The sequence below is a fragment of the Protopterus annectens genome, chromosome 7.part0 (assembly GCF_019279795.1).
Source record: "Protopterus annectens isolate FY-2018-M chromosome 7.part0, PAN1.0, whole genome shotgun sequence".
Lineage (NCBI taxonomy): Eukaryota > Metazoa > Chordata > Ceratodontiformes > Protopteridae > Protopterus > Protopterus annectens.
Window position 1 is genome coordinate 862,250,200 of NC_056739.1, and position 25,589 is coordinate 862,275,788.

The 25,589-nt window shown below is 43.7% G+C and overlaps 1 protein-coding gene across 2 annotated transcripts in view; it reads left to right on the forward strand.

Annotated features, from left to right (window-relative positions):
• The window catches only part of LOC122806743 (ATR interacting protein), a 1,230,392-nt gene that overhangs the window by 182,635 nt on the left and 1,022,168 nt on the right, over positions 1 to 25,589 (forward strand). For both annotated transcript variants that reach the window (XM_044077416.1, XM_044077417.1), the window contains exon 4: positions 8,014 to 8,184. In XM_044077416.1, coding sequence (XP_043933351.1) covers positions 8,014 to 8,184 — 171 coding nt within the window. The remainder of the gene's footprint in view (positions 1 to 8,013; positions 8,185 to 25,589) is intronic.

Here is a 25,589-nt window from a genome sequence, read left to right on the forward strand (position 1 = left end):
CTTGTGATTTAAATGTTTTGCAAGCTCTGACCGATCTCCATTTGAACCCTCAGCTAAAACAGAGCTAAACTTTTTAACCTGGACGACTATCTTTTTAGTAGCTATTATATCTGCCAGAAGGGCTTCAGAATTACCGGCCTTGTCTTCTAAGCCCCTTCACTCGATTTTTCATAAAAATAGAGTTATCATTGATAATCAATTCTTCCTTTCTTCCCAGTGTGGTGTCAGAATAAAATATCAATCAAACTATCAACCTGCCGGTCGTCTTTCCAAATTTTTCAAATAAAGGAGAGTGCATATGTTACACCTATTGGAAATTCATAGACAGTACTTGCATAGAATAAAAATTTAGAAAAACAGAGCTGTTTGTGTTCTTTTGGATTCAAAACTGGGCAAATCATTCTCTAAAGTAACATTAGCTAAATGGTTGACTGATTGTATTACCTTTGTTTTATAGTAAATTAGACATGTCCTTAACCAAACCACCTGGAGCACATTCCACTAGATGTATGGCTGCTTCTTCAGCCTTTATGTCTAGATCTTATCTAGATATTTGTGCAGCCACAACTTGGGTTGTTCCTCATACCTTTATTGCTCGTTACAAATTAGATCTGGTCTGTAGGGGCAGAGCAGTATTTGCTTCAGTGGTACTCAAAAATATCCTTCCTTAGAGTATTCCTGGGGTTTAGGTAGCAGGGTGCTGTGTCACAAGAGTTGAAGAATTAATGAAAATTGACAGCATCAAATATAAAAGCTGTGCACTCACCATAATGTTCCATCTGTGTTGTCCATTTTCATTCCTCCTCAACTACCCTCCCATCAACTCTCTTCTTGCTGTTTTGGAAGGATTGAAGATGCTAAGGAAACCTTGTTCCTATCTTTGAGTTCCAGATTTTGCTGGTTGTCCTGCTATTTTATGCCTTTGCAATGCTCTATAGATGAAAAGGGCAGCAAACAAGTTCGGAGGTAAGTTAAGGACTAGGACATTATGGAAAAGGGAGGAGCTTGAGAGTGTTCAGTGATCCACAAACTAGTAGAAGCAGCTGAGTCGATCCAAACCCAAGAGTTGAGGAAGAATAAAAATGGACAGCACAGATGGAACGTTATGGTGAGTACATAACCCCCTCCCAAATCTCATCAGGTGATGAGACATAAAACAGAACAACAATACATGAGCACAACATCCCTTTGAACCTCACTAACTGCTTTTAAGTGTACAATACAATTGGGCTAAATTTTGTAAAACCAAACAACATACTTCCCATTCTGCAATACTCAGGATTTCTCACTCTCTCTAACCTATTCTTCCCATTGGATAATATCAAGGTGCTGCCTCTTCAGGTTGCTCTAATGATACTAGCACTGCTCAACAATGCAAAAGAAGCCTCACTCACCACTCTGACAAGTGAGTGCCAAGCATCCTCTTTCTGTTGGGGGCTGTCATATCCCCCAGCAGGTGCTGTGGCTGGTGCAGATGTAACAGGTGTTAAAAATCTTTGTCTTCCTACTGTACCACTTTGAAAGCTTTTCCAATATTGGCCTTCCCATAAGCCGTAGCCACTTGCCAGGTTGATGCAGGAAGAAATGGTAGTTGTATTTTGTTTCAGCATTTCACAGAAGTCACGTGACCTGTATCAGTGGCCAGCATAAAGGTTGAGGCAGCCTGATGCCAGCAAGCAGTAGTGCAAACACAATAGACATGCCTGATGGTTAGGTGACAGGTGCCTGACCGTCACACATGGTATTGTACCTGGACTAGCATATACACAGTTCAGTAACATTGCAACATATTTTGATTCATGCAGGAAGAAATGGTAGTTGTATTTTGTTTCAGCATTTCACAGAAGTCACGTGACCTGTATCAGTGGCCAGCATAAAGGTTGAGGCAGCCTGATGCCAGCAAGCAGTAGTGCAAACACAATAGACATGCCTGATGGTTAGGTGACAGGTGCCTGACCGTCACACATGGTATTGTACCTGGACTAGCATATACACAGTTCAGTAACATTGCAACATATTTTGATTCATGCCAGTGTTATATTGTGTCCCTTTAAGCTGCTAATTGGGTTGTAAAAGCCCACTGGTGTGTGGATATAAGATATCTGCTCAGTCGTACGTAACATGTACCAAGGCTTGTGACACGTGCTCTAGGAATCACTAGCTCTCATCACACGGTGTAAAGTTGGTGATGCACTGCAGTACCTGTGTGATTCAGAAACACTAAATAAAAATAACCTGACTAGCATAATTGCACTGTGAGCTCAGTAATTACATGGTAAAAGCTGAGGTTCCTATTGTGGTGCTTGTTGCCCTATTAATATTGCTGTAGTATAGCAAGTAAATGTTTAATACAGAGATTATTGGAGTGTTTTACAGCAGCTGGAGTAAAGAGGTGCAGACTGCATGCATTTTACAATATTGGCTGAATTGTTCAACAGCAATTTGCAATGGTGGGAATGCCAACAAAGAGGGGTGATAAAGGGGATTGAGACCATATATGACACTGTTTAACCATCTCTGGCCCACTTGTGGGACTGTTGAATGACTGGGATTGTTGGAGTGGCTACATTTGTTGCCAACAAAGTCAGAAAAGGATGTGTTGAATGGCGCATTCAGCTGGTACATAATAGAGAATGGAGATGCTGGGAGAGAAGAGCACTTGTCACATGCTTTGTGCTCCGTAGAGTACACATCAGTGTTGCTTGAGAGGACACAGGTCCATATTAGGTAGACTGTGGTTTAATACAAGGCTTCCCAATCCATTTCCAAGCTGTCCTCTCTGGTGTACTAATGAGCCATGACTTGCAAAAAGATAGTATAGCAAGTGTGCCACTTGGTGTAGCAATGGCTGTGGCATGGGTGTTGGCCTGATAGAGGAGATGTTAGAAATAGTTATACCCGTGTACTAACCACAGCTGTAAACCTCCATGTTACAAAACTGAGACAGCAGCTGGTGAAATTTTCATCAGCAATGATGGAGGTGCCATTGTGCAGGATCTACAAGCATGTGGAAGGTGCTTTTTAAGCATCAGCAAAGGTAGCAAGGCCTTATGGATGCGAATGCAGGTGGCCTGAACAGATTGGCACAGCAGAACTGCCACATGCTCATCAACATGATGCACACCCACACAAAAAGCCCAAACCATTGCAAGATAGAGAATGCCCACAGGTGGAGGTTTGCCATCGCAGACTACAGTTACAGACAAGAAATATTGCTGTGACTGTCATGGCAACAGGAAGAGAACACTGATGCCAGTGGAGACTTTGATGTGGGAGCTGAAAAGTTGGCAAGTTGTGAGTCTCTGTTGGGGATGTACCACATTGGTATTACTGTAATGCACTTGCAAGGTCTAGTGGACACCTCTGGCATGAGCTCCCTGATGGTAAACCACCATGTCTATCCCACAGGCACATCACTGATGCAGGCTGAGCAACATACACCAGAAGGTATGCAAGTATTCATTCTGTGTATGTCTTCTGAAATGCTGTTGCAACACTGTGGAGTTAGGAATGTCTTGTACCTTGAGTTGTAGTCTTGGGGGTTTATCTGTCTGCCTTCATAGGTGCAACAGTCATGGGGTCAGTCGTAATTTAGCCGGACATTCCTGATGTCTATGTAGCATTGGCAGTTTATTCCTGGCACAGGTTGACAGCATAGTGACAGTGTCAGCAATTGTTATGGTGTAGGGCACCCTACCACCCACGTACTCTTCCACTGCTGTAGCGTATGTGGAGCCCATTCTTGACTCTCTCCACTGAGTATGATAAGGCATCCTTGGCATCTCAACATGTGGTAAATAGTTATCACTGCCTTATGCAGCACTGGGCAGTGGCAGCACCATGGAATGTAAAGACAGCTTTAGGGAGTGGTGTACCATCCGCTTGCCATAGCTCATGCGGAATGTCTGTACCAAGTGTCACACCAGGCATAAATCAGTGAATGTGCAGTTCTGTGATCCAGGCATAGATGCCACCAGTACCATGGCAAAAGATGATTCACATACTGCATGGCATGTGTAATTTTTGTGAGAGCCTCATCACCTGCATACAACTATGGGTAATAAGGAGAGGGAGCACACCCACCTACTTCAGTTATTGGACTGCCGCTTGACAGCTCTTGCCCTTCATGAAGTCTCTTGGGTCTGCCACCACAGCCATACCCTGGCTGCTGCTCCTTTGTTTCCACCTTGGGTACATCCCATAGGGCAGGTATCTCAAGATCACGTAGTACCATTTCCTGTCCGCCAGTTACTGATGGTGAGCCTGCAATGGTATGACAGGACCACCCTTATAAATATAGCCTCCATGCCTGTCCCCTGCATTTCAGACTTCCACACCTGCAGAGCTCTCCTCCATCTGCTGCACCTGTGTTCCTAGTACCAGTGTTGTGGAAGCTCCCATAACATCTCACCACCTGTACCTCCCATGGAAGTTTAATTTCCTTCCCTGTACAGTGCATCCATCTCCCCTCCCAAAATCACCCAGCCATGTAAGGCTAACTTTTCCACATACCTTAATATGGCCCCATTACAGCGGTTTAGCTGTTTCTAATCCATGTCCCCTTGTCCCACCCCACCTGTGCAAATGATAACAAATGTGCCTTGCACCCTCACCTCTGTTACATGAGTTAGGCAATGTCTGCTGCCTAGTGTGGTCAGAAAGTGCACTGTTCTGCATAGCTTGAGTGTACTGGTGCATGATTTTACTCTGGCCCTTAGTTGTGGATCAGATGCTGTATGCTTGCCATTGCCACAGCATATTGTGCCCTCTTCAGCCTCACATGGGTTTTCCCTCCATTTGGTTTCTATGACTCCTCACCTGCCACCTGCTTTCATGCTGGCTCTGGTCTGTATGGCAGTCAGCTGTCGAACCTTGCTCAAGTGGTTTGTATAGCACTATGTTGTGCACATTACCCAAACAACAAATCTATTGCATCAGGTCTCTGGAGCATACTGTAGCGCACCACCTGAGGACTGTAGGTAATAGAAGCAGGCCTTCAATACAGCAAACACATTCCCAATGATGTGGAGGGTCTGAGAAAGTGCAGAGTTGTATGACCTCTCAAACAAGCTCTGCGAGTTGCATATCCGATGTCTCCTACAAAGCATGAATTGACACCTTTGAGTGGACAACATTCAAAGCACTTGCTTTCTTGTTGTTTTTGCAGCATACCAGTTAGATGTCCTATAATAAATCACCCCACACAAATTGATATAGGTTAGACATGTGCCAGATGTGGGACTCCTAGGAGCTGCCTAATCAGTGCCCAGACATGATGCGAGAGCTGCACATGTCTACAAGATTCTGTGTGGTGTCTGTGTACACAGTAGCATTTACTTATGTCTTGTCATGGAGGTGAGTCAGGTATGATGTCTGCAATGTATTGAGGGTGATGGCATACAGAGTCACAGGCACTGGCTGCCAAGACAGCCTTTAAGAAATGCTGTTGCTCTTATGAGGATAATGTTCCTAGAGTCCTAGCAAGGTGTGTTTCTGTGTTCACCAGGAAATGACACTTTACAGAGTTGCTGCTTGAATGGGCTTGTCGCACTGCATTATATACAGTTCTGACTCCAGCTGCCATGTTTATCCTCATTTGCAGTTACTCTTCTTTCCACATGGTTGCTCATTTGTATACGATTCTGACAGCACTGTTTTTCTGGGTAGTGAGATCGCTGTACTTGTGTCTCCATATTGGCCCCACCCTGCACATTGCTTGTCATTACATTTTCACGGAATGCAGTGTGCTGATTTGTTTCTGAATCTTGGCCAAAGTGCATCTACATTGGAGCTTCTCTGTTATACCTAAGGTAGCCACAGAATCAAATCTTAACCAACACATTCACTTGCCAGTCTTCACATCTTATTTTAATTTTGAAGAATACTTGCTGCATCGCATGGACACTAATCATCAACTGGATTTCACTTTAAAAGAACTGAATCTACAGTTGAGTACATTCATTTTTGTATTCTTTTGCAAGACAGTAAGTTGGATGTGATATCCAGCTATTGATATTCCTTTGGAGCCACCATTATCGTGTTATGTTTTTTTATGGTGGAGACTGCCCAGAAGAGCTGGCTTGGAACTCTGTTCTGATAGTTGCCAAGAATGGACAACCTCTTACCATAATAAGCTGTCTAGAAAAGCAGGTCCATAATCTGTAACATACTTCTCCATCTTCCCTGTCCTTGTCAAAGCAGGCTTTGCTTTTTATTAATCAGCTTCAAAGGCTAAACTCGGCTCTTAACAGGGCATTGGCCCATTATGGGATGGCAGTTCTTGGCATCTTGGAAAAGTTTCATCTGCTGAGCAATCCCAATTCCTGTAACCTTAGTCCTGATTGCTATTGAAGCTAGACTTGCCCTTCAAGCTCTATTACAGTAACTACATAACTTTCATACATGTTTTTCTAAGTACTTCTCAGAGTTGCCATGACTTGCAGAAGTGAGAAGGTATCTGTAACGTATCGGATTTAAACTAACTGCAGATCCATGCACTCCCTGCTTTGGTATAGGATTACTTGCCTGAAAATGTCTTTGTGGTTTAAGACTCCATTGTATCCTATGTGTTTAAGGACAGCATTTAGAGAGGGGATCCATTTCTTTTTAACTAGGCAAGGGGTTGAAGTATGCAGTGGAGTGCATTATGGAAAGTTGCTGCTGCTTCTCTGAAGACCTATACTACTAAACTATGGTAATTAACTGGTGGAAGGGTAGGAGTATACTAACTGTGCTGTAACCTGCAGGTGAGGTATGAATGATAATGAGGTGATTAATGCATCACAAGGGAAATTTTGAGAGCAGTGCCCATTAAATTTAAGGTAACATTAAGGATTACTTTGTTACTGAGACTGGTAGTAGCATGCTGCAATCTTGATGCAAATATGTATAAAGTAATGCTGTTTGTTTGAGCCAGGTAAGCACCAAATCCATGCTGTGATGGTTATTTCTTTACACTCCAGTAAGAACCAACTCCATGCGGTTTGGTTTGTTTCTTTATAGCCAGGTAAGTGTCAAGTGCTTACAATGGAACCAGTTTCACAGTTTTGTTTTGCATACAGGAACCAGCAAACTGTAGCATTAGAGTACATGTCGGCCTCAAGTCATTCTGTCTTTGCTCTGTCACATGTGCTTTGACAGAGTTTAATAGTGGTGATAGAGCAAACTGCAGTTGTGAGCCCATTGTCCTTTCAGATTGAGTAAACTATTAATTTTATGACATACATAATGGAAAGGAATTGCATCTTTCTTTGCAGCTGTGGAATTTTGCTGGTAATCTGGCAAAGGATATTGGAAATCCTGCCATTATTGGTTACATAGGTAAGATGCGTCTTTGCATAGATTAATCTTTAACTGGATAGTAACAACAGTATAAATAGGGTCCACTGCATCCTCCTGAATCTACCAAACACTTGTCACAGTTGCTTGGCAGTAATTCCATGTAACTGTGAAAGTACACATACTCCTGAAACACAGGTATTTACAGTGCTGTAGTTGTAAGGAAAAGACACTTAAAAAAAGTATTTTGTAGAAAGGCAAATTCCAGTGTAGCCATTGTGCATAGGACTTTGCCTCTACACCTCCACAACTTTATTCTCACACTGACTGCTGTGCCTTGGAGAAAGAGCAGTCAGTGACGGGCAGAGAAAAAGTCTTGCTGCTTTTGCAAAAGTTGCAATCTTCCCCGTGTGAAATTAGTAACAATTAGCTACAACTTTCAGCTACACATATGCAATTATTGTACTTGCAGCGGTGTCTTGAGCAGTAGACTAACTTTCATAGGTATACACTTCCACTCTTGTATGCAAGACTGGTGGTTGGCAGTGTAGTAGCGTTTTATATAGTGCTTCTTATAGAAAGTAAGCCCTAGAGGTGAAAAGGAAAAGTGGTATTGTCTCATCTGCAAACATGAATGAGTCCTTGCAGAGTGCAAGGGAGTTGATGAATAGTTGCATGGAAGTGATTTATTTTAAATGTAATAAGTAAATTACACTTTATTTCTGGCTCTCACAGTTACAAAAAATGCAAGAAGATCTTCTCATGAAAAATGGTGAAATTAAGGTACTACGAGATAGTTTACGGTCAACAGAATCAGACCTGGAACATCAGAGGATGTCAATTGTGGTTCTGGAAAAGGAGAAGGAGCAACAGTTAACTGCGAAAGAAAAAGAACTCAACAGGAAGGTAATGGGGGAAAGTTGTGGTGATTATGGTGAAGTGCAGCAGAAACGTGTCTGTGTTTGAAACATATGTGATTGGCAGTTTGGTGGATAGGTTTAAGAATATATGTTGCTAAACCTAGATCATGCATCAACCTTTGGTTTGAATCCCATAGCCTCTATTTGTCTGCTGTGTGACTGAGTTGCCAGGTCATCTTAGAAAAGAAACAGTCTAATTTGCTTACAACACTGACAAATATCATGATGTGATGTTGTCTTATCTCGCCTTCATTCTTCCACTGGTTGGGTTCGGAACTGATCCTCTGTTCCAACTTGGCCATTTACAAAAGCTTGGTCTCCAAGTAGCTTATGGCCAACATCTTATCCCATGATGCTCTCAGGGAATTCCCCAAATCTTGTTTGCCGCTGAAACAGATCGGGTGCTTCAAATAGCTCTGGCTAAGTGATTTTTTTTCATATAATCCTTTACTTATATCAATATATTTCCCTTCCCTTTCAAAGTAGTTAGTTAGTAGATTAGTTTAAGCTTATTTAGAAAGTGTTTTTTTTTTCCAACCTTTTCATGTGTGTTGTTAATATTCTGGCCGTCGTTATATTTAGGCCTAAATTGTTTCCCCTATCCCACCTTCTTTATAGAGTGTTAAAATTTTGTCGTCTTAACCTCGTTTGAACAGTTAGCCTTTTTTATTGCTGTGAGTAGTTAGTTTACAGGGTAGTTTTCTAACCCTACATTATTGCAGTGTTTACCAGTGTAACCTTTCCTTGGCAGTTTTTTTTATATTTTCTTGTCAAGTTATCAGCTTTGAACTATTTTTCCTGAAGTTAGTCTGAAGTGTGTGTGTGTGTGTGTGTGTGTGTATAGCTTGTTATATATTTATATACTAAATATAGGTGTGTTTTTTTCTTTCCTATTTACACTTGTGTTTTTTTTCTTCTGAGCTGGCTTGTTTCAGTTAGAGAACATCTGAGCCCGTTTCACCTAGAGGTAAAAAGAAAAGCTGGTATTGTCTCATCTGCAAACATGATTGAGTCTTTGCAGAGTGCAAGGGGGTTGATGAATAGTTTCACTTTCCTATTTACTGTAGTTTGTGGTGTTGGTCTTGTTCCTTGTTAGTACTATGTCTAAGCAAACAAAAGATTCAAAACCCTCTGGGTTCAAAAAGTGCCGAAATGCACTCAAAAGAATGTCAATTACAGATGGCCATACTGCCTGGGGGGGTAGTACACTTGCAGGAATCTTGTTCAGTTTGCCACTCCTTTAGCTCAAGGGGTCTTATTGAGCGAAGGAACAAGTTGATCTTAAAGGGGTTGCTGAAAACTTCTTTTTTCAGAGGCCTTAGAAAGAAGGTCAGTGTCCTACAAACAAGACTTCTCCCTCTCAAAAATCTGACAAAACTTTAAAAAGATCATATTCTGCATCTTCGGATCAATTGGAGCCATCAAAAAAATTGCCAAAGATATCTTCAGCAGACCCAAAATCTGTCTGGTCTGAAAGGCCGTCCACCTCAGCTTCTTCTACATCAGAGCCATTGGTGTTACAAGCTGGAACTGGAGCCAGTTTCTCTGACACTAAGATCACCTGTTTTGCAGACTGTAAGATCTCCAGTCCCCTCCTCTTGATCCTCCAGGAGTCTTATGATGTGGATCGTGTGATGCGGAGACTCTTTGAGGACACCAGCGTTAGCCAAACTTTTCTCAGAACTGACCCTGAGGGCTTTGGAACTGACCAGACCTGCCCTTTCACCATCGATTTCTCCTCCGACCCGACTTGTGGTCTCTGAGCTGGAATGCGTGGACCAGGTAGTAGTGGAACTGTCTGGGCCAAGACCTGCTCCAGGATCTTCGGCTGCGACCACTCCAACTTCCTTGGTGCTGTCAAAGGTGTCTAGGAGCCAACTTTCTCCGGTCGAGTCAGGGGAGGGCATTCGGATCGGACTTTTTTTCAGATCCGAACTTGCCTCTCGGGGCCTCTGCGCATGTGAGCTTGACTCCTACATTGGCCTTTGAGCCAACCCCCTTGGTGCTGGGGATACTGTCTGGTTCTTCTGAGCCAGGAGCTTCCTCGGGTCATGGGTGTGGGACCTTTGAGGTGATGAGAGCACTGTCCCCACGGGCATTCCACTCTCTCATCCTGTCATTCCTCCCCAAAGGCTCCGGTGTCTGTCTCTGCACAACCGCCTCCACTCAGACGTGGAGACCCAAGACTTCAAGATGCCCCATTGGGCGAGCCCCTCTCTTCCGAAACCTCTCCAGAATATCCTTCTGAAGAAGTCCCTTGCAAGAAATTATGTAAGAGGAAGCATTTGGACTCCCTAGAGGAGTGTCACATCTGACACAGACCTCTATGACCCAGAAGGGTCCCTATGGTCACTTTCTGAGGATGTCTTCTTTGCAGACATCCTAGAAATTCTTAAGCAAAGAGGTGGCTGGAAGCCCATCAACCCTTCTAAAGAGGAGTCTGTCTACCTGAAGGCTTTTGGGTCCTGCCCTTCCGCCACTTGGGTGTCTCTGTCTTTCGATGAACCTGTGGATCTAGTTTGTTGAAAGATGTGGGAGACTCCACATTGAGTGGAGCCTGCACCTTGGAGGCCAAATAAATTTATTACATCCCCAAGGATGAAACATACCTTACAAAAGGTGTCCTGGTAGTCACTATGGTGGTGGGGCGGCGGCCACAAAGAAGGAATTGCCAGAGATGTCCTCCTCTGTCCATCCTCCGAACAGAGTCTTGTACAATGTACAGATATGGAAAGCGCACATTTTCTTCAGCGACATTTGTGCTTAGATCTCTGAATTATCTCACCTATTTTAAGAGATTGCAGAGAGATCTGAAAGATCTAGGAGATGCTCTACAAGGTTCAGTAGCAGCGGGGGTATCAGATAAAGTTTCTTCCCAGCTCTCCATCTTAAATTCAGTGATAAACTCCTCCATGAGACTCATTTCCCATGCAACTGATGGAGCGAGTAGGGCAGCGAGTTCAGGAATTTCCCTAAGGAAGACATTCCTGGATGCTATTGTGCAACTTTCCAGAGCCTTTCAAGTCTTCCTTCGTTAACGCCTCTTTTGATGGCTCATCCTTGTTCAGGCCTAAAGTCAAAGACACACTAACCAGGTGTGAGCAAGAAGGAAAGACTCTCTCTGCCGTGGGACTCCGTTTTTCTCTACCTTCTAGACCTTATCCCAAAGGTCAAAAGGGGGGAAAATGTGGTTCCAGAAATCCCAGATAGTTTTTCAAGATACACGTGGTGATTCTTCCCCCAGGGGTGGGGGGGGAGCAGTAGTGGAAGACAATGGCCACGTGGCAGAGGGGGTCTGCCGAACCAGGGTGACTGGGAATCTTTCCTTGGCAAATACTTCCAGCACTCCTGAATGAAAGCCTGCCTGTCCATCTCTGGATGCAGTCGTGGGTCATTTATCTTTGTACCCAGAAGCCTGGCTAAAAATAACAAGACAAATTGGTACAAAGCATCATATCCAGAGGCTACTCTATACCCTTTTTTTTCCCCATCCCAAATATAAAAAACATCCCAGACGTTCCACCTAGCCAGAGATCAGGCAACTCTAGAAATACAAAACTTGCTAGACAAGAGTCATCCAGACAGTCCCCGCAGACCAAATAGGTTCTTTTTAGTTCCAAAGAAAACAGGGGACTGGATCTCAGCAAATTAAACAAGTCAGTAAGAAAATCAAAATTCCTGATGGTAACACTGCAGTCAATCCTCCCTTTTCTGGGACACAACAATTGGATGTGCTCTATAGACCTCCAGGATGCGTACTACCACATCAAAATGGACAGGCGATCCAGCAGTCACTTGCGCTTTCGGCTGGGAGCCAGTCACTATCAGTTTCAAGCTCCACCCTTTGGACTCGCTACAACCCCCAGAGTGTTCACCAAATGTATAGCAGTACTCACGGTTCACTTGAGGTGCCTAGTGAGTGTGTCTGTATCTAGATGACTGGCTCCTAACTACCACCACTGAGCAGCTATTAATAAAAGCGAGAGACCACACTGAAACTCTGCTCTCAGGGATCAGAATAAACTTCGAAACATCTGTCTTATTGCCATCTCAGTGTATCATTTTTATAGGAGCAGTCTTAGATGCATCAAAAATTATAGCAAATCGTCCCCCAGAAAGAGTAAGAGTACTATGGCATGAGGTTATAAGCCTACTGTTCAAAAGCAAGGTTCAAGCAAGAAGAGCTCTAAATGTATTGGGAACCATGGCAGCAGCAGTAAACTTGGTTCCCTTAGTACAGCTACACACGAGGATTTTGCAGTGGCTGCTGTTCACTTAGTGGTCCATGCAGGAACTATCCATGTCCCACCAGATCATAATAACAGAATCTTGCAGGAAAGGCCTTCGTTGATGGCTTCACTCGACTCATGTGACCTTAGGTCAACCATTTGTTCTCCCACAACCCTTAGCCTTAGTGACCAGAGGTGCTTCCCAGATTGGGGGGGGGGGGATTATCTGGGAAAGACAGTCTAGGGCACTTGGCAAGATCAGGAGGCCTATTTGCATGCCAATACCATAGAGATGAGAGCAGTGCTTTTGGCATTGCAGGCATTCCAGGACTCTCTTCCAGTGAGAACTATTACAATTCAGTCAGACATGTCAGTTGTATGGTACATAAACAAGGAGGAACCAGATCTTGCCCCCTTTGTCGAGAGGCTCTGAGAGTATGGCAGTGGGCAACTTCCTCCCATTGCTTTCTGATAATGCACATCCCAGAGAAATCCAGCGTGATAGCAGACAGACTCAGCAGGGCGATTCTAATGCCTCACAAGTGGTCCCTGAATTAAGAGATTGTGGAAATGTTTTTCCAGAAATGGGGCCAGCCTTGCTGCAATCTTTTTGCCATGTCCATGAATGCCAAATGCAGCAACTACTTTGCCCTAACCCCTCCTCCAGGGGAGTCACCAAGGGATGCACTTGTACACGATTAGCCCTTGGGTGATCTCTACTCCTTCCCTCCCTTTCCACTGATACCTAAAGTTCTTCAGAAAGCCAATGTATTGGAAAGGACTTTAATACCGATCGCCCCTTACTGGCCTTGTCAAATCTGGTTCCCCTTCTTGTGGCCTCATCTTCAGAAGGAGCCTTGGATTCTGGCCCCAGTTCCAGATCTTTGGATCAACCCATCGGGAATGCTACATCCATCTCTTCAAACCCTCAAGTTGACAGCCTGACTGCTCCACTTCCAGACATAGCCAGGCTACCTGATGTTTCACCTTCAGTGCATCATATCCTGATTTCCTCTCATAAAATTGTCAGCAAATGGAGAAGATTTTCCTCCTGGGCCTTCGAAAATCATATTGACCCTTTCTCTGCACCTATACCTTCTATACTGCAATTCTTAGCAAAACTATTTAGTGAAGGAGCAGCTGCATCTACTATAAGAGTTGAATTAGCAACAATCTCTAATGTTCATTAAGAGCAACGGAACCAAATGTTATGTCCCACAGACTTTGCAAAACCTTTTTGAGGGGTACCATCCTACGAAGACTACCCATTAACCCCCCCCCACCTCCATGGAACCTCAACTTTGTATTATCCTCTATTTTTCCTCCCTTTGAACCTGCATCGTCCTGTGACCTGAAGGTCTTAACCTGGAAGATGATTTTCTTAGCTGTAACTTCAGCTAGGAGGGTGTCGGAGTTACAAGCACCATCTATTAACCCCCCCCCCCAATGTATGCTATTCCACAAGGACAGTCTCTCATTACGTACAAATTTGCCCTTTTTACCAAAGGTATGTTCAGAATCTAGCTTGAATCAATCCATAGACTTGCCAGTGTTTTTCCCTAAGTATGGCAATAAGGCAGAATATGTTACACCAACTGGATGTTCATAGGCAATTATGTTTCTGTTTGCACAGAAAGAAGGACTTGGGAAGACTGACCAATTATATGTCTCTTTCTCAGACCACAAAAAGGTGCTCCAGTTGTTAAACCACTCTTTTTTTTTTTTTTTTCCTGATGGTTGTCAGATTGCATTACATTCACTTACAAATCCCAGAACAAACAACTTACCGATAAAGTCAGAGGTCATTCGACCAGAGCTATATCTACCTCTTCTGCCTTTCGGGCTAGACTTCAATCAATACCATTTTTGCTGCAGCAAAAACCTCATACCTTTATTACTCATTACAAAGGTGATTTGGCCTCCATGGACAGGGCCTCCTTTGGATCCACTGTTCTGAAGAATATTCTCCCTTGAGCCACCCAAGAAAAATGGTGCCAGGACGCTGTCCCAACCAGTGGAAGAATGAAGGCGAGACAGGACAACATCCAAGTAAAGAAGTTCTGTTCTGTTCTTACCATAACATTCCATGTGTGTTGTCCCTCTTACCTTCATTCTTGCATCAGAGGATTTATTTGGTGTCTAATTTTTTTCTCTGGCTCTCTTTTGGGCTTGTAAATTTGTAAAATTTGTGTGTATATATTAGTATACCAGCAAACAAGATCTGGGGATTTCCCTTAGAGCATCATGGGATAGGGTGTTAGCCACAAGCTACTTGGAGACCTTGAGCTTTAGTAAGTGGCCGAGTCAGAACCGAGGAATGGTTCTGAACCCAACAGTGGAAGAATGAAGGCGAGCGGGACAACACACGTGGAACGTTATGGTAAGGACATAACTTCTTTTTTTGTGTGTGGGGGTCTATGTGAACCTGTAGAAATAAAAAAAGTGCGTGTTTGCATGTATATAAAATTTTAGAAGTTATCCAAGGATCTTGTAGAATCATTACTTCATGACATTTGCCTTGTTGCCATAAATGAAACATGAATGTGATAAGAACAACAGAGCAGCTGCTGTGGTATTGTTGGATATGATAGCAGATGGCGCATAATCAAATGTTGCAGTGGAGAAATTTTCCATGCACATTAAAGTAGGGTACTATTGTATGTGGACAGCATTTTTTTTTAATAGAGATTGTATCTACTGTAATTTACTTTGATGTCGTATATTTATATTGCACATTTTGAAAGATTCAATTTTTGATGTCCTTCAAGAATGCAACTGCAGTCATAACATGTGGGTTGTCCTGCCTCAGGCAGCCCTCGGTCGGCCGGATTCCAAAGTCTGGGTCCGACGCCGGCTAATGTCGCATTTCTCTCCGACGTCAGAGCGGCTGGAGTACATAAACATCAGCCGACGCCATTTTCTTCAGTCTTTCTTGCCGCGCGGTGCCCGAAGCAGAAGCAGTTCGCAAGTGCCGGTCGGTCAGCTCCTGTATTCTACGATACCGAAGTCATGAAAAAGCGAAGTACCTCGTTGGGGACCTTTTCTTGCCTCAGCCGATGTCAGAAAATACTGAAAAAGTTAACAATTGTCTTTCTTGTGGTAAACAAATACCTCATAAGGATTTCCACTCTTACTGTCTCCCTTGCCTGGGCCCAGACCACGACGTCTCGGCCTGTGTAGCCTGTGGTCGTTTCAACAAGCGCACTCTCAGGCGCCGGGCGGAGTTCGCTGAAGATTTTTTCGGCGATAATTTTGCTTACACCATGCCGTCGGATCTTCCGACATCGCAAACGCCCAAAAAGCGAAAAGACCGGGACCGACATCCTCGGCCCGCGTCTACCTCCGACTCCATGCCAAAACCTAGCGCGAGTGCTCCGGTTCCCTCTGAGACGGTCTCTCCACCACTCCGAACCAAAGACACCGCAGTACCGACGACTCCGATTCCAGACATTACTCCGCCAGTTATAGATTTTCCTCCGGATACCGAAACCGAGGAAATGCCCGAGACCATTGCTGTAGACAAGGTCACTCCTGCACGTGGAGCTGCCAGGCCCCCTATGGCCATGTCTATTAAGGCCTACACTAGGGCTAAGGCAGCCAGCAAAACAAAGCATATTACTTCTAAACCCTTACCTCAGCCGACTCCAGAGACACAAATTATTTCCATGGCTGCTGATTTGATTTCCATGATTAGAAGTTCACAGGCCCATCCTGAGAGAGGATCCCAGCCTCCTCCTGATAAAAGGCCCTGGGTTGAACCCTCTGACCCTACACATTCAGATGAAGATTCTGAGGGCTCTGTCCACTCTGATAGCCAGGAAGAGCTCTTCCAGACCTATGAGGACTCGGATGCAGAAGATTCCATCCCCTCGGCCTCCCCTCCTGAGGATATTTCTTTTGGGGAAGTTTTGCACACCATGAGGGAACATTTCAAGTGGCAAGGTCAGGAATATTTTGATTCTAGGAAACGCCTTAGGACTTTCCTTAAGAAGCCTCAGCACAGGCCCTTAGCTATTCCTCCTGTACTTGATGTTCTGGATGATTTGTATTCTGACTCTAGTGCTACCCCTGATTCTCTTCCTCCTGCTCCTGACAAGCCAGACAGGTATTACAGGGTCCCAGAAACTCATTCCCATTTATTCAGGGCCCACACTGCTGATTTGGAAACTATTTCACAGGGGCCTAAAGGAGTTTCAGCCTCCACCTCAAAGAATCATTTGCCCTCCAACAGGGAAGCTAGGTCATTAGCGAGATGGGGCAAAAAGGTTTACACATCCACTACCTTATCTATGAGAGCTTTAAATTGCCTTTTCCATATGTTACAATACCAGGATTATCTGTTAGAAGATTTACAAAAAACATTAGCCACTCCTGAGCCTTTAGACAGGAAGACTTTGCAGGAAGCTGTACATAACACTCAGCAAGTAAGCAATCACTTCCTGCAGTGTGGATATGATTCACTGGAAGCTTCATGCAGGGCAGCTATGACAGGGGCAGTCATTCGTAGACCATGCTTGGTTAAAAGATCAACCTCTACCAGATCATGTAAAAGCAAAACTTCTGGATGCACCTTTGGAAAAGAACAAGCTTTTTGGTGCAAATGCTAAGGATGTGTTAAAGACCATCGAAGAAAAAGCAAAATCACTCCAGACTGTGAAAGATTTCCTCCAGGTTCAACCCCCCCAGATTCAGTAGGAATTGGCCTTCAAAAAACTGGTCCTTTCCTAATCCAGAAAAGTTTCAAAGGGGTAAGAACAGACGTGGCCGAGGAAGAGGCCAATACAGAGGCCCTTACAGGGGATGACAATGGCAGCCAGGAAACCAAAGAAGTGACGCAGGGGTTTCACCTGCCCCACAACCACAATCTCAATGACTTTCCTCTATTACCGCCTACCAGGGAACAACTGGAAGCTCCCTTGGGTGGGAAATTATCTTTGTTTGCAGAGAACTGGCACAGACTGACAAAGGACAAATGGATTTTGGACATTATAGACCGAGGGTACAGGTTTCATTTTCATACCTTACCAAGAAAACAAGGCATGCCAAACCTGCCACAAAATCAGAGGGCAGAGGCTATCAAGCAAATCACTCTGCTGATTCGGATGAAAGCAATAGAAAGAGTTCCACAACAAGAACAAGACTAGGGGTTTTACTCAAGACTGTTCCTTGTTCCAAGAAAAGAATCTCAATGGAGACCAGTACTGGACTTGTCCGCATTAAACACCTTTCTCATAGTACCAAAGTTCAAAATGCTGACTCTACAGCAACTCCTTCCCATGCTGGGCAAGGGGTCGTGGCTGATTACTCTGGACCTCAAGGAGGCATACCTGCATGTCCCTATCAGACACAGCTGCAGAAGATACCTCAGATTTCTTGCAGGGCCAGAGCATTATCAATTCTCAGCATTGCCATTTGGCTTATCTACTGCCCAGAGTATTTACAAAATGCCTGGCTTCAGTAATTGCTCATTGCAGGCTCCAGGGTATACAAATTTACCCACTGGACGACTGCCTCATACAAGCGGACGACAAATTGATGTTGACAAAAAACCTGGATTATGTCATACGATTACTTCAAGCTCTGGGATACACAGTCAACTTCCAAAAGTCAAGACTGCAGCCATCCCAGCAAATAATCTTCTTAGGAGCCAAACTAGACACAGCCTCTCAGATGGCTTACCTGACAGAAGACAAGCAAGAGAAGTTAACTCATTATTTCAAAGGTCTAGCAAAACTCACCCAGATGACTGCAAGGAGATTTCTACAGGCCCTGGGTTACATGGCATCCTGCATTCTCCTGGTTCCATTCGCAAGACTACAAATGAGAAAGCTTCAATGGTACCTAAAAAGCATTTGGTCTCAACACAGCAACAACTTGGAGACAATCATACCACTAATTCCATGCCTACAAAAGGAATTCCTATGGTGGGCCTCGGTGAGCCAGGCAAACACAGGTATGTCATTCAAAAAACCACAGATAACACAGACCATGACTACAGACGCCTCAGACCTTGGATGGGGGGCGCACATGGAAGGCAGGTGTATACAAGGACAATGGTCTCCAAAGGAAACGCATCTGCATATAAACCAAAAGGAAATGCTGGCAGTAATGCATGCCATCGAGGCCTTTCAACACCAACTCCAGCAAGGCCATTTAATGATACGGACAGACAACACCACTGTGATGTGGTACATAAACAAGCAAGGGGACACCCACTCTTACCCTCTTTGCAGACTGACTATGCAGCTTTGGGAGAAATCATGAGCCTAAACATCCAGTTACAATCCCAGTTTGTTCCAGGAAAAGACAACGTGTTGGCGGACAGCCTAAGCAGGAATTTCACAGATCCACACGAGTGGAGGTTACATCAGAAGGCCTTCAGACAACTCACTTCGACATGGGGCAAGCCAGAAGTGGACCTATTTGCCTCTCATCTCAACCATCTTCTACCAAAATTCTGCACAAGGACATACCATCCAAAAGCTTGGAAAATAGATGCCCTCTCATTCAACTGGAACTCCCTAACAATCTATGCATTCCCACCTCTGCCACTGATGACCTCAGTATTACTAAAGATCAAAGCAGAGAGACCTAAGGGAATCATAATAGCTCCGGACTGGCCAAGACAACACTGGTACCCACTACTACGGAGCATATGTCACACCAGGAGGTGGGCCCTTCCCCAATGGCCTCTACTTCTGACTCAGCACAACTTCGAAACAGTGCATCCAAATCTTCAGACACTGCAGCTAACAGCCTGGGAGATCCTATAAATAACTTCAGCCCATCTCTCTCCAAGGAAGTTCAGCGGATACTAACAGAGGCTCGAAGACCATCCACCAAAAAGGTTTACTTAGCAAAGTGGAAAAGATTCAGCAATTGGAATACCAGCAAGGGACATGATGCATCATTGTTGAGCATCCCACTCATCTTGGAATATTTGGCAGATATGTTAAAGAATGGCCTCTCATATTCTTCCATAAAGATACATGCATCTGCTATTTCAGCTAGATACAACACTGATCCTCCTGTTTTTTCACACCCTTTACTAAGGCAATTCCTCAGGGGAATCAAGAACATTAAGCCACCAAGAAAGGCCCCAGTGCCAGCCTGGGACCTCAATTTTGTCCCAGAAAAACTAACTCTACCTCCATTTGAGCCAGCAGCTTCAGTTGACTTGCAATTTCTCTCATGGAAGACAGCTTTCCTGTTGGCAATTACATCAGCAAGAAGGGTTTCGGAGCTACAGGCCCTAATGGCAATACCACCCTTTATTATTTTTCACAGAGACAGGGTTTCATTAAGGACCAACCCTACTTTTATGCCAAAGGTGGTATCTAGGGTTTCTTTAAATCAAGCCATTCATCTGCCTGCTTTCTTCCCCAATCCTGAGAACAAGGGGGAAAGACTGTTGCATACCTTGGACATTCACAGACAACTTACTACCTAGACAGAACCAAGGCCAGTAGGAAGTCTGAACAACTTTTGTAGCTTATGCCCTGCAGTCCAAGGAAAAGCAATTTCAAAACAGACTATTTCAAAATGGATTGGACATTGCATCAGATTCTGTTATTCCTTTCATGGAAAGACTGTTCCAGCCAATGTCAGACCACATTCCACCAGAGCTACAGCCACCTCTACAGCATTCTTAAGAGGGGTGCCTACTAAGGACATTCTAGAAGCTGCTACATGGAGCTCCGTGCATACATTCTCCAAACACTACAATCTCCCTCTATACTCCAGATCCAGAGCAGGCTTTGCTTCGGCAGTCCTGCAGGGTTTGATTGCCACACCATCTTTTTCCTAGAGCATTCCTCCACCCCCAGCTAAGCTATGGTATTCTACCCACATGTTATGACTGCAGTTGCATTCTTGAAGGACATAGTACAGTTTTGTACCTACCATAAATGTAGATGTCCGATAGACATGCAACTGCAGTCGGATTTTCCCACCCTCCATACCTCTCTATGCCTAGGGTCCACTCCTATCCCTGTTTCTCTTAGCTGGGGATATCTGTTATGGTGTATTTGTTTTATTGCTCATTTATTTGTTTGGAATCCTGTTTTTGTCTTCCAATTTGATTACAGCCTTCCTTGGAGGGCACCTGGCATCTGGGGCAAGAAACACTGTAGAAAATGGCGTCGGCTGATGCTTATGTACTCCAGCCGCTCTGACGTCGGAGAGAAATGCGACATCAGCCGGCGTCGGACCCAGACTTTGGAATCCGGCCGACCGAGGGCTGCCTGAGGCAGGACAACCCACATGTTATGACTGCAGTTGCATGTCTATCGGACATCTACATTTATGGTGGGTACAAAACTGTACTTTTCCTATGTTTGCACTGTGTTCACATTTAGGTTGACTTTTGAAGGTAAAAAATATGACAGCACTTTAATATTGTGCAGTCACAATTTTTTCCTGCTTTAAGGGTGCCAACTTGTTCTTGCCCTTTGGTATTCTTGGGTGAGAACATTTTTTATTTATTTTTTATAAATGAATGCACAGTATAAATAGAAATTCTGAATTAAGTGAGTGTGTTAAAACCTACTATGTCACTCGACACATCACATTAAAATACAGTGAGGCAGTGTAAAAATCAAAGCAGTTCCACTCCAAAACAGAAGCCACATGTGACCTTTTTAGCATATACAGTTAGTTTACTCATGTCCTGGATAAAATGAGATTTTTATCTCTAGGATAGAGGTGGAAGTGATTATGTTTAAAGCATCCAAATACAGTCTGTACTGAAGTACACTGCACACACACACAAATACATTCACATGGGGTAAGTGGCAATGTTTCAGTCTCTCTAAAATAAATTTAAAAGTCATAAAGCAGTAATGAATTAGAAGTAGCATATGTAATAGTGGAAGCGACTGTAATAATATGGGAATTTGTCATGCACCATTTAAGTTGATCGTGATTTCTTGGTTAAAGTTCAGGATGTAAAACTTAAAATTCCCCATGAAGATCACATTTTTAACTACCCACCAAATGCTGACTGGGTAACCTACTTAAGATCATATAAATATGGTCAAATGTTTGACTGTTGCTCAAAGCAGTTTGCAGCAAAGTGTGTGTAATCCAGGTTAAGCGACTACTCTGTCTTGGGTATCATACTGAGAAGCATAGGATCATTCTGCTTCCACCCATGGTTAATACCCTCTGTTAGTAAAAAAAAAAAAAAAAATTCCTTCCACTTTGAATTATGACTTTCTGTTGTGTTATGTGTACAAGTCTTAACTGTGTTGCTCAGAAATATCCCTTCAACTCAGATGATCCTAAACCACTTTGTTGTGGTGGAAGGATCAACTTATACCACTTGACCCTTGCCTGCTTCCCCTCACAGATAAATTCCTTCAACTCTTTAATTATTGGCCAGAATTTCTCCTCTGGTTGATGAAAAATATGCCTGACCTATATATAAAATTCAAGGGACTACAAATATTTTCACTACTTATATCTTGCAATCCGTATTCATATAATCATGTCCATATACTTGTACATTTCGATCGTCCAACAGATACTAACTACAAGTCTAGCAATGAAGCTGGTGACTCTATAATCCAGCTGTATCTCCAAAATATGGAATACCATCCCTCAGGTCATAATATCCAATCCCAAATATTTATTTGAACACCCTTGTAATTTTCCATATCTTACCAACTATGACAAAAAGGGTACTAAGAAAAGTGGTACACGTCACCAATGTCCTTTTATTTTGGAAGAGAGAGTGGTATCAATTGGTCACCCTCCTGTTAACATACTATTAGGATATGGCAACTAATCAACTAAGTGGATGGTTTATATTGCTAGTCTGTCAAAAATGCTTCAGTTTTTAAATAGGAAAAACGGAGCACCAATTCCAAAGGAGAGTATATGAACATATTTATGCAATCAGCAGAGGTAATGAAATAACACCTTATGTAGGTATGTACAGGAGTGCTTAGAATTCACTATGTTTTTCTTTGGCATAGTGGAAATTGTTCCTCAAAATATTAGAGGTACTGAAACAGAGAGTAAAAAGGTTATACAGATAACCAACTGGTTAAAAAAACAGAAAAAGAAAAATCAAGCCAAGTTAGACTTCTAACTGTGTGATGCCTTAAACCTCTTGCATCAGAGGCCTCATGGGATATATGCAAATCACCCTTTAAGGATATAAGGTGTTTCAGCTAAATGGCAATTCTGAATGTCCATTACTTTTTTTCTTTTACCTTCATTTTTAAGTCTATTTATGGATAACTTCAGGCCATTAAAGCCAAACCGCTCTAGCTGTAGACATGCATGTTTCTGTCTTCTTATGACATCATCAGCACAGCATAAGAGGAATGTTTGACCTTTGGAAATGCAGGGTTGTCATACCTAGCTGATATCCATAAACATTAGGGTGTCTGCAAAATATCGCAACTAACAAACTAAGAGTAAAAAAGGTCACACAGATAACCAACTGGTTAAAAAAACGCAAAAAGAAAAATCTAGCAAAGATAGACTTCTATTACCGTGTGATACCTTAAACCTCTTGCCATCGGAGGCCTCATGGGATATATACAAATCATCCTGTAAGGGTTCAGAATTGCCATTTAGCTGAAACACCTGATATCCTTAAAGGGTGATTTGCATATATCCCATGAGGCCTCTAATGCAAGAGGTTTAATGTATCACACAGTTAGTCCAACTGTGCTAGATTTGACTTTTTCTGATGTTCTTCGTTCCCCATTGCTGCAGTCCTTACTATTGGGGTGTAGTCCGCCGTCCAGTCGGCCCGAATACCAGAGTATAGACTGACGTCAGTACGTCAGGGTACTAATGCGCATGACCGGCGCCATATCCTCAGTCTTTTGCCGCATGGTCCGATGCAGAAGCAGTTTAGTGCAGGTTGGCGTTCTGAAATATTTCAACCGGAGGGGTTTCAGAAACAGAGTTGGCTAAGTACGGTTTTTCTTGCCTCAGTATTTAACCGGATGTCAGAAAAGTGAATAACTGTATTTCTTGTGGGAAACAGATACCTCATAGGGATTACCATACCTTGTGTATACCTTGTTTAGGGGCTGAGCACGACGTTGTTGGTTGCCGCTCTTGTGCTAGGTTTAACAAACACACTATTAAGAGGAGGTTAGACTGTGCCAGGTTAGTGTTTGGGAAGCGTTGCAATTATAAAATGCCGTCGGATGCTCGACGCTTCGGCCCAAGAAGCGCAAGGACAAAACAGCGAAGCCTAGGGTTGATGAACCGGCAGTCCCGGACGTCGGTTCTTTAGAAGGCTCAGTGGAGCCAGAGGTTTTGCCAGGAGTTTCCATGGAGTCTCAGGCAGAAACTTTACTGTTACAGGATGTGCCTTCTCAGGAGGTAGGCCAGGCTGAGGGGGCTTCTCAGGTAACTGTTCTTCCCTCTTTTCCCAAGGTAGTTAGAGCCTCTCCTTCTGTTGCCAAAACTTCTTTGAGAGGTAGGCCAAGTTCAGCTTCAGTGGGGGCTTCTCCTAGCATTTCGGTTCTGTACCTAAGAAACATATGCTTAAAATGGCAGAAGATTTGATTACTATGATTAGAGGTTCTATGCCCCTCCTGATAAGAGGCCTAGGGTGGAACCGAGTTTGATAGTTTTGAACAGTGTTCAGAGGCTTCAGAGTCTTCTGGAAGACTTGCAGGAGTATCCTACTTATTCTGATTCTGATGTGGATGATTCCACTCCTACAGCTTCTCCTCCTGAGGATTTCTCATTTTCAGAGACTCTGCATTCCATGAGGGAGCACTTTAAATGGGAAGGCCAGGATTACTCTGATTCCAGGAAAAGGCTTAGGGAATTCTTGTTTTTACCCCAGCATAGGCCCTTAGCTATTCCTCCTGTGTTGAATGTGGTGGAAGATGTTTTTGCAGAGGCTTCCCTGAACCCTGACTCTTTGCCTCCTGCTCCTGTTAAACCTGATAGGTATTATAGGGTGCCCGAAGCTCATAAGTATTTGTTTAAGAGTCCTAGGGCAGACCCAGAAACTGTTTCTCAGGGACCTAAAGGTGTTAAGGCTTCTGTGGTTAAAAATCCTGTTCCCACTGATAAAGAGGCAAGGGCTTTGGATAGGTGGGGAAAGAAAGTGTATACTTCTTCCACTCTAGCCATGAGAGCGTTGAATTGTCAGTTTCACATGCTAAAATATCAGAATTATCTCCTTTCACAATTGAAATCTAAGGTGGATGCTTTGGCGGAAGGTATTGAGTGTAAAGAGTTGCTGGATTTGGTTCATGTGTCTGAACAAGTGGGTAAGCATTCTTTGCAATGTGGTTTTGATGCTGTACAGGCCTCCTCGAGGGTGGCTGCCACTAGTTCTGTTCTTAGGCATGCCTGGTTGAGGGATCAGAATTTAGCTGAACATGTTAAGACAAGGATTTTGGATGCTCCTTTACAGTCTGATGTGTTGTTTGGATCGCCTGTGGAAGCAGTTTTAAAGAAAATGGAGGACAAAGCTAAGTCTATGCAAACTGTTAAAGATTTTTGCAGGTGCAGCCAGTTTAGTAGAAATTGGCCTGCTAGGGGTGGACATATCCTGCTTATGATTCCCAGTCTAGGGGTAGGTCTAGACGTGGTAGGGGCAGGGCTCAAAGTTCTTTTAGGCCTAGAACAGGGAGTTCACCTGCTCAGACTTCTGGTGAGGGCAGGGGTCAGTCCTTTCGTAAACAGACCCAATGACCTGCCTTTTCAGCTGCCAGTAGATTCTCGTCTGGCAGCTCCTTTGGGAGGAAGACTGTCTCTTTTCAAAGAAAATTGGGATTTAATTACTCAAGACAAATGGGTGTTGGATATCATTCACCACGGTTACAGATTTTATTTCCATACAATGCCCCCTTTCAAAGGCATGCCAGACGTTCCTCCTTCACAAAGAAAAGAGGCTCACAAGCAAGTTTCTCAGTTACTCCAGATGGGGGCCATTCAGCCAGTCCCTGTATCAGAAAGGGGCCTAGGATTTTATTCTCGCCTGTTCCTAGTACCAAAGAAGGGGAACACGTGGAGACCAATTTTGGATTTATCTCTCCTCAACACTTATCTGGACATTCCCAAGTTCAAGATGTTGACGTTACAACAGCTGTTACCTCTGCTGGGCAAAGATCACTGGATGGTGACTTTAGATCTCAAGGAAGCTTACCTTCATGTGCCTATAAGGCTAAGTTGC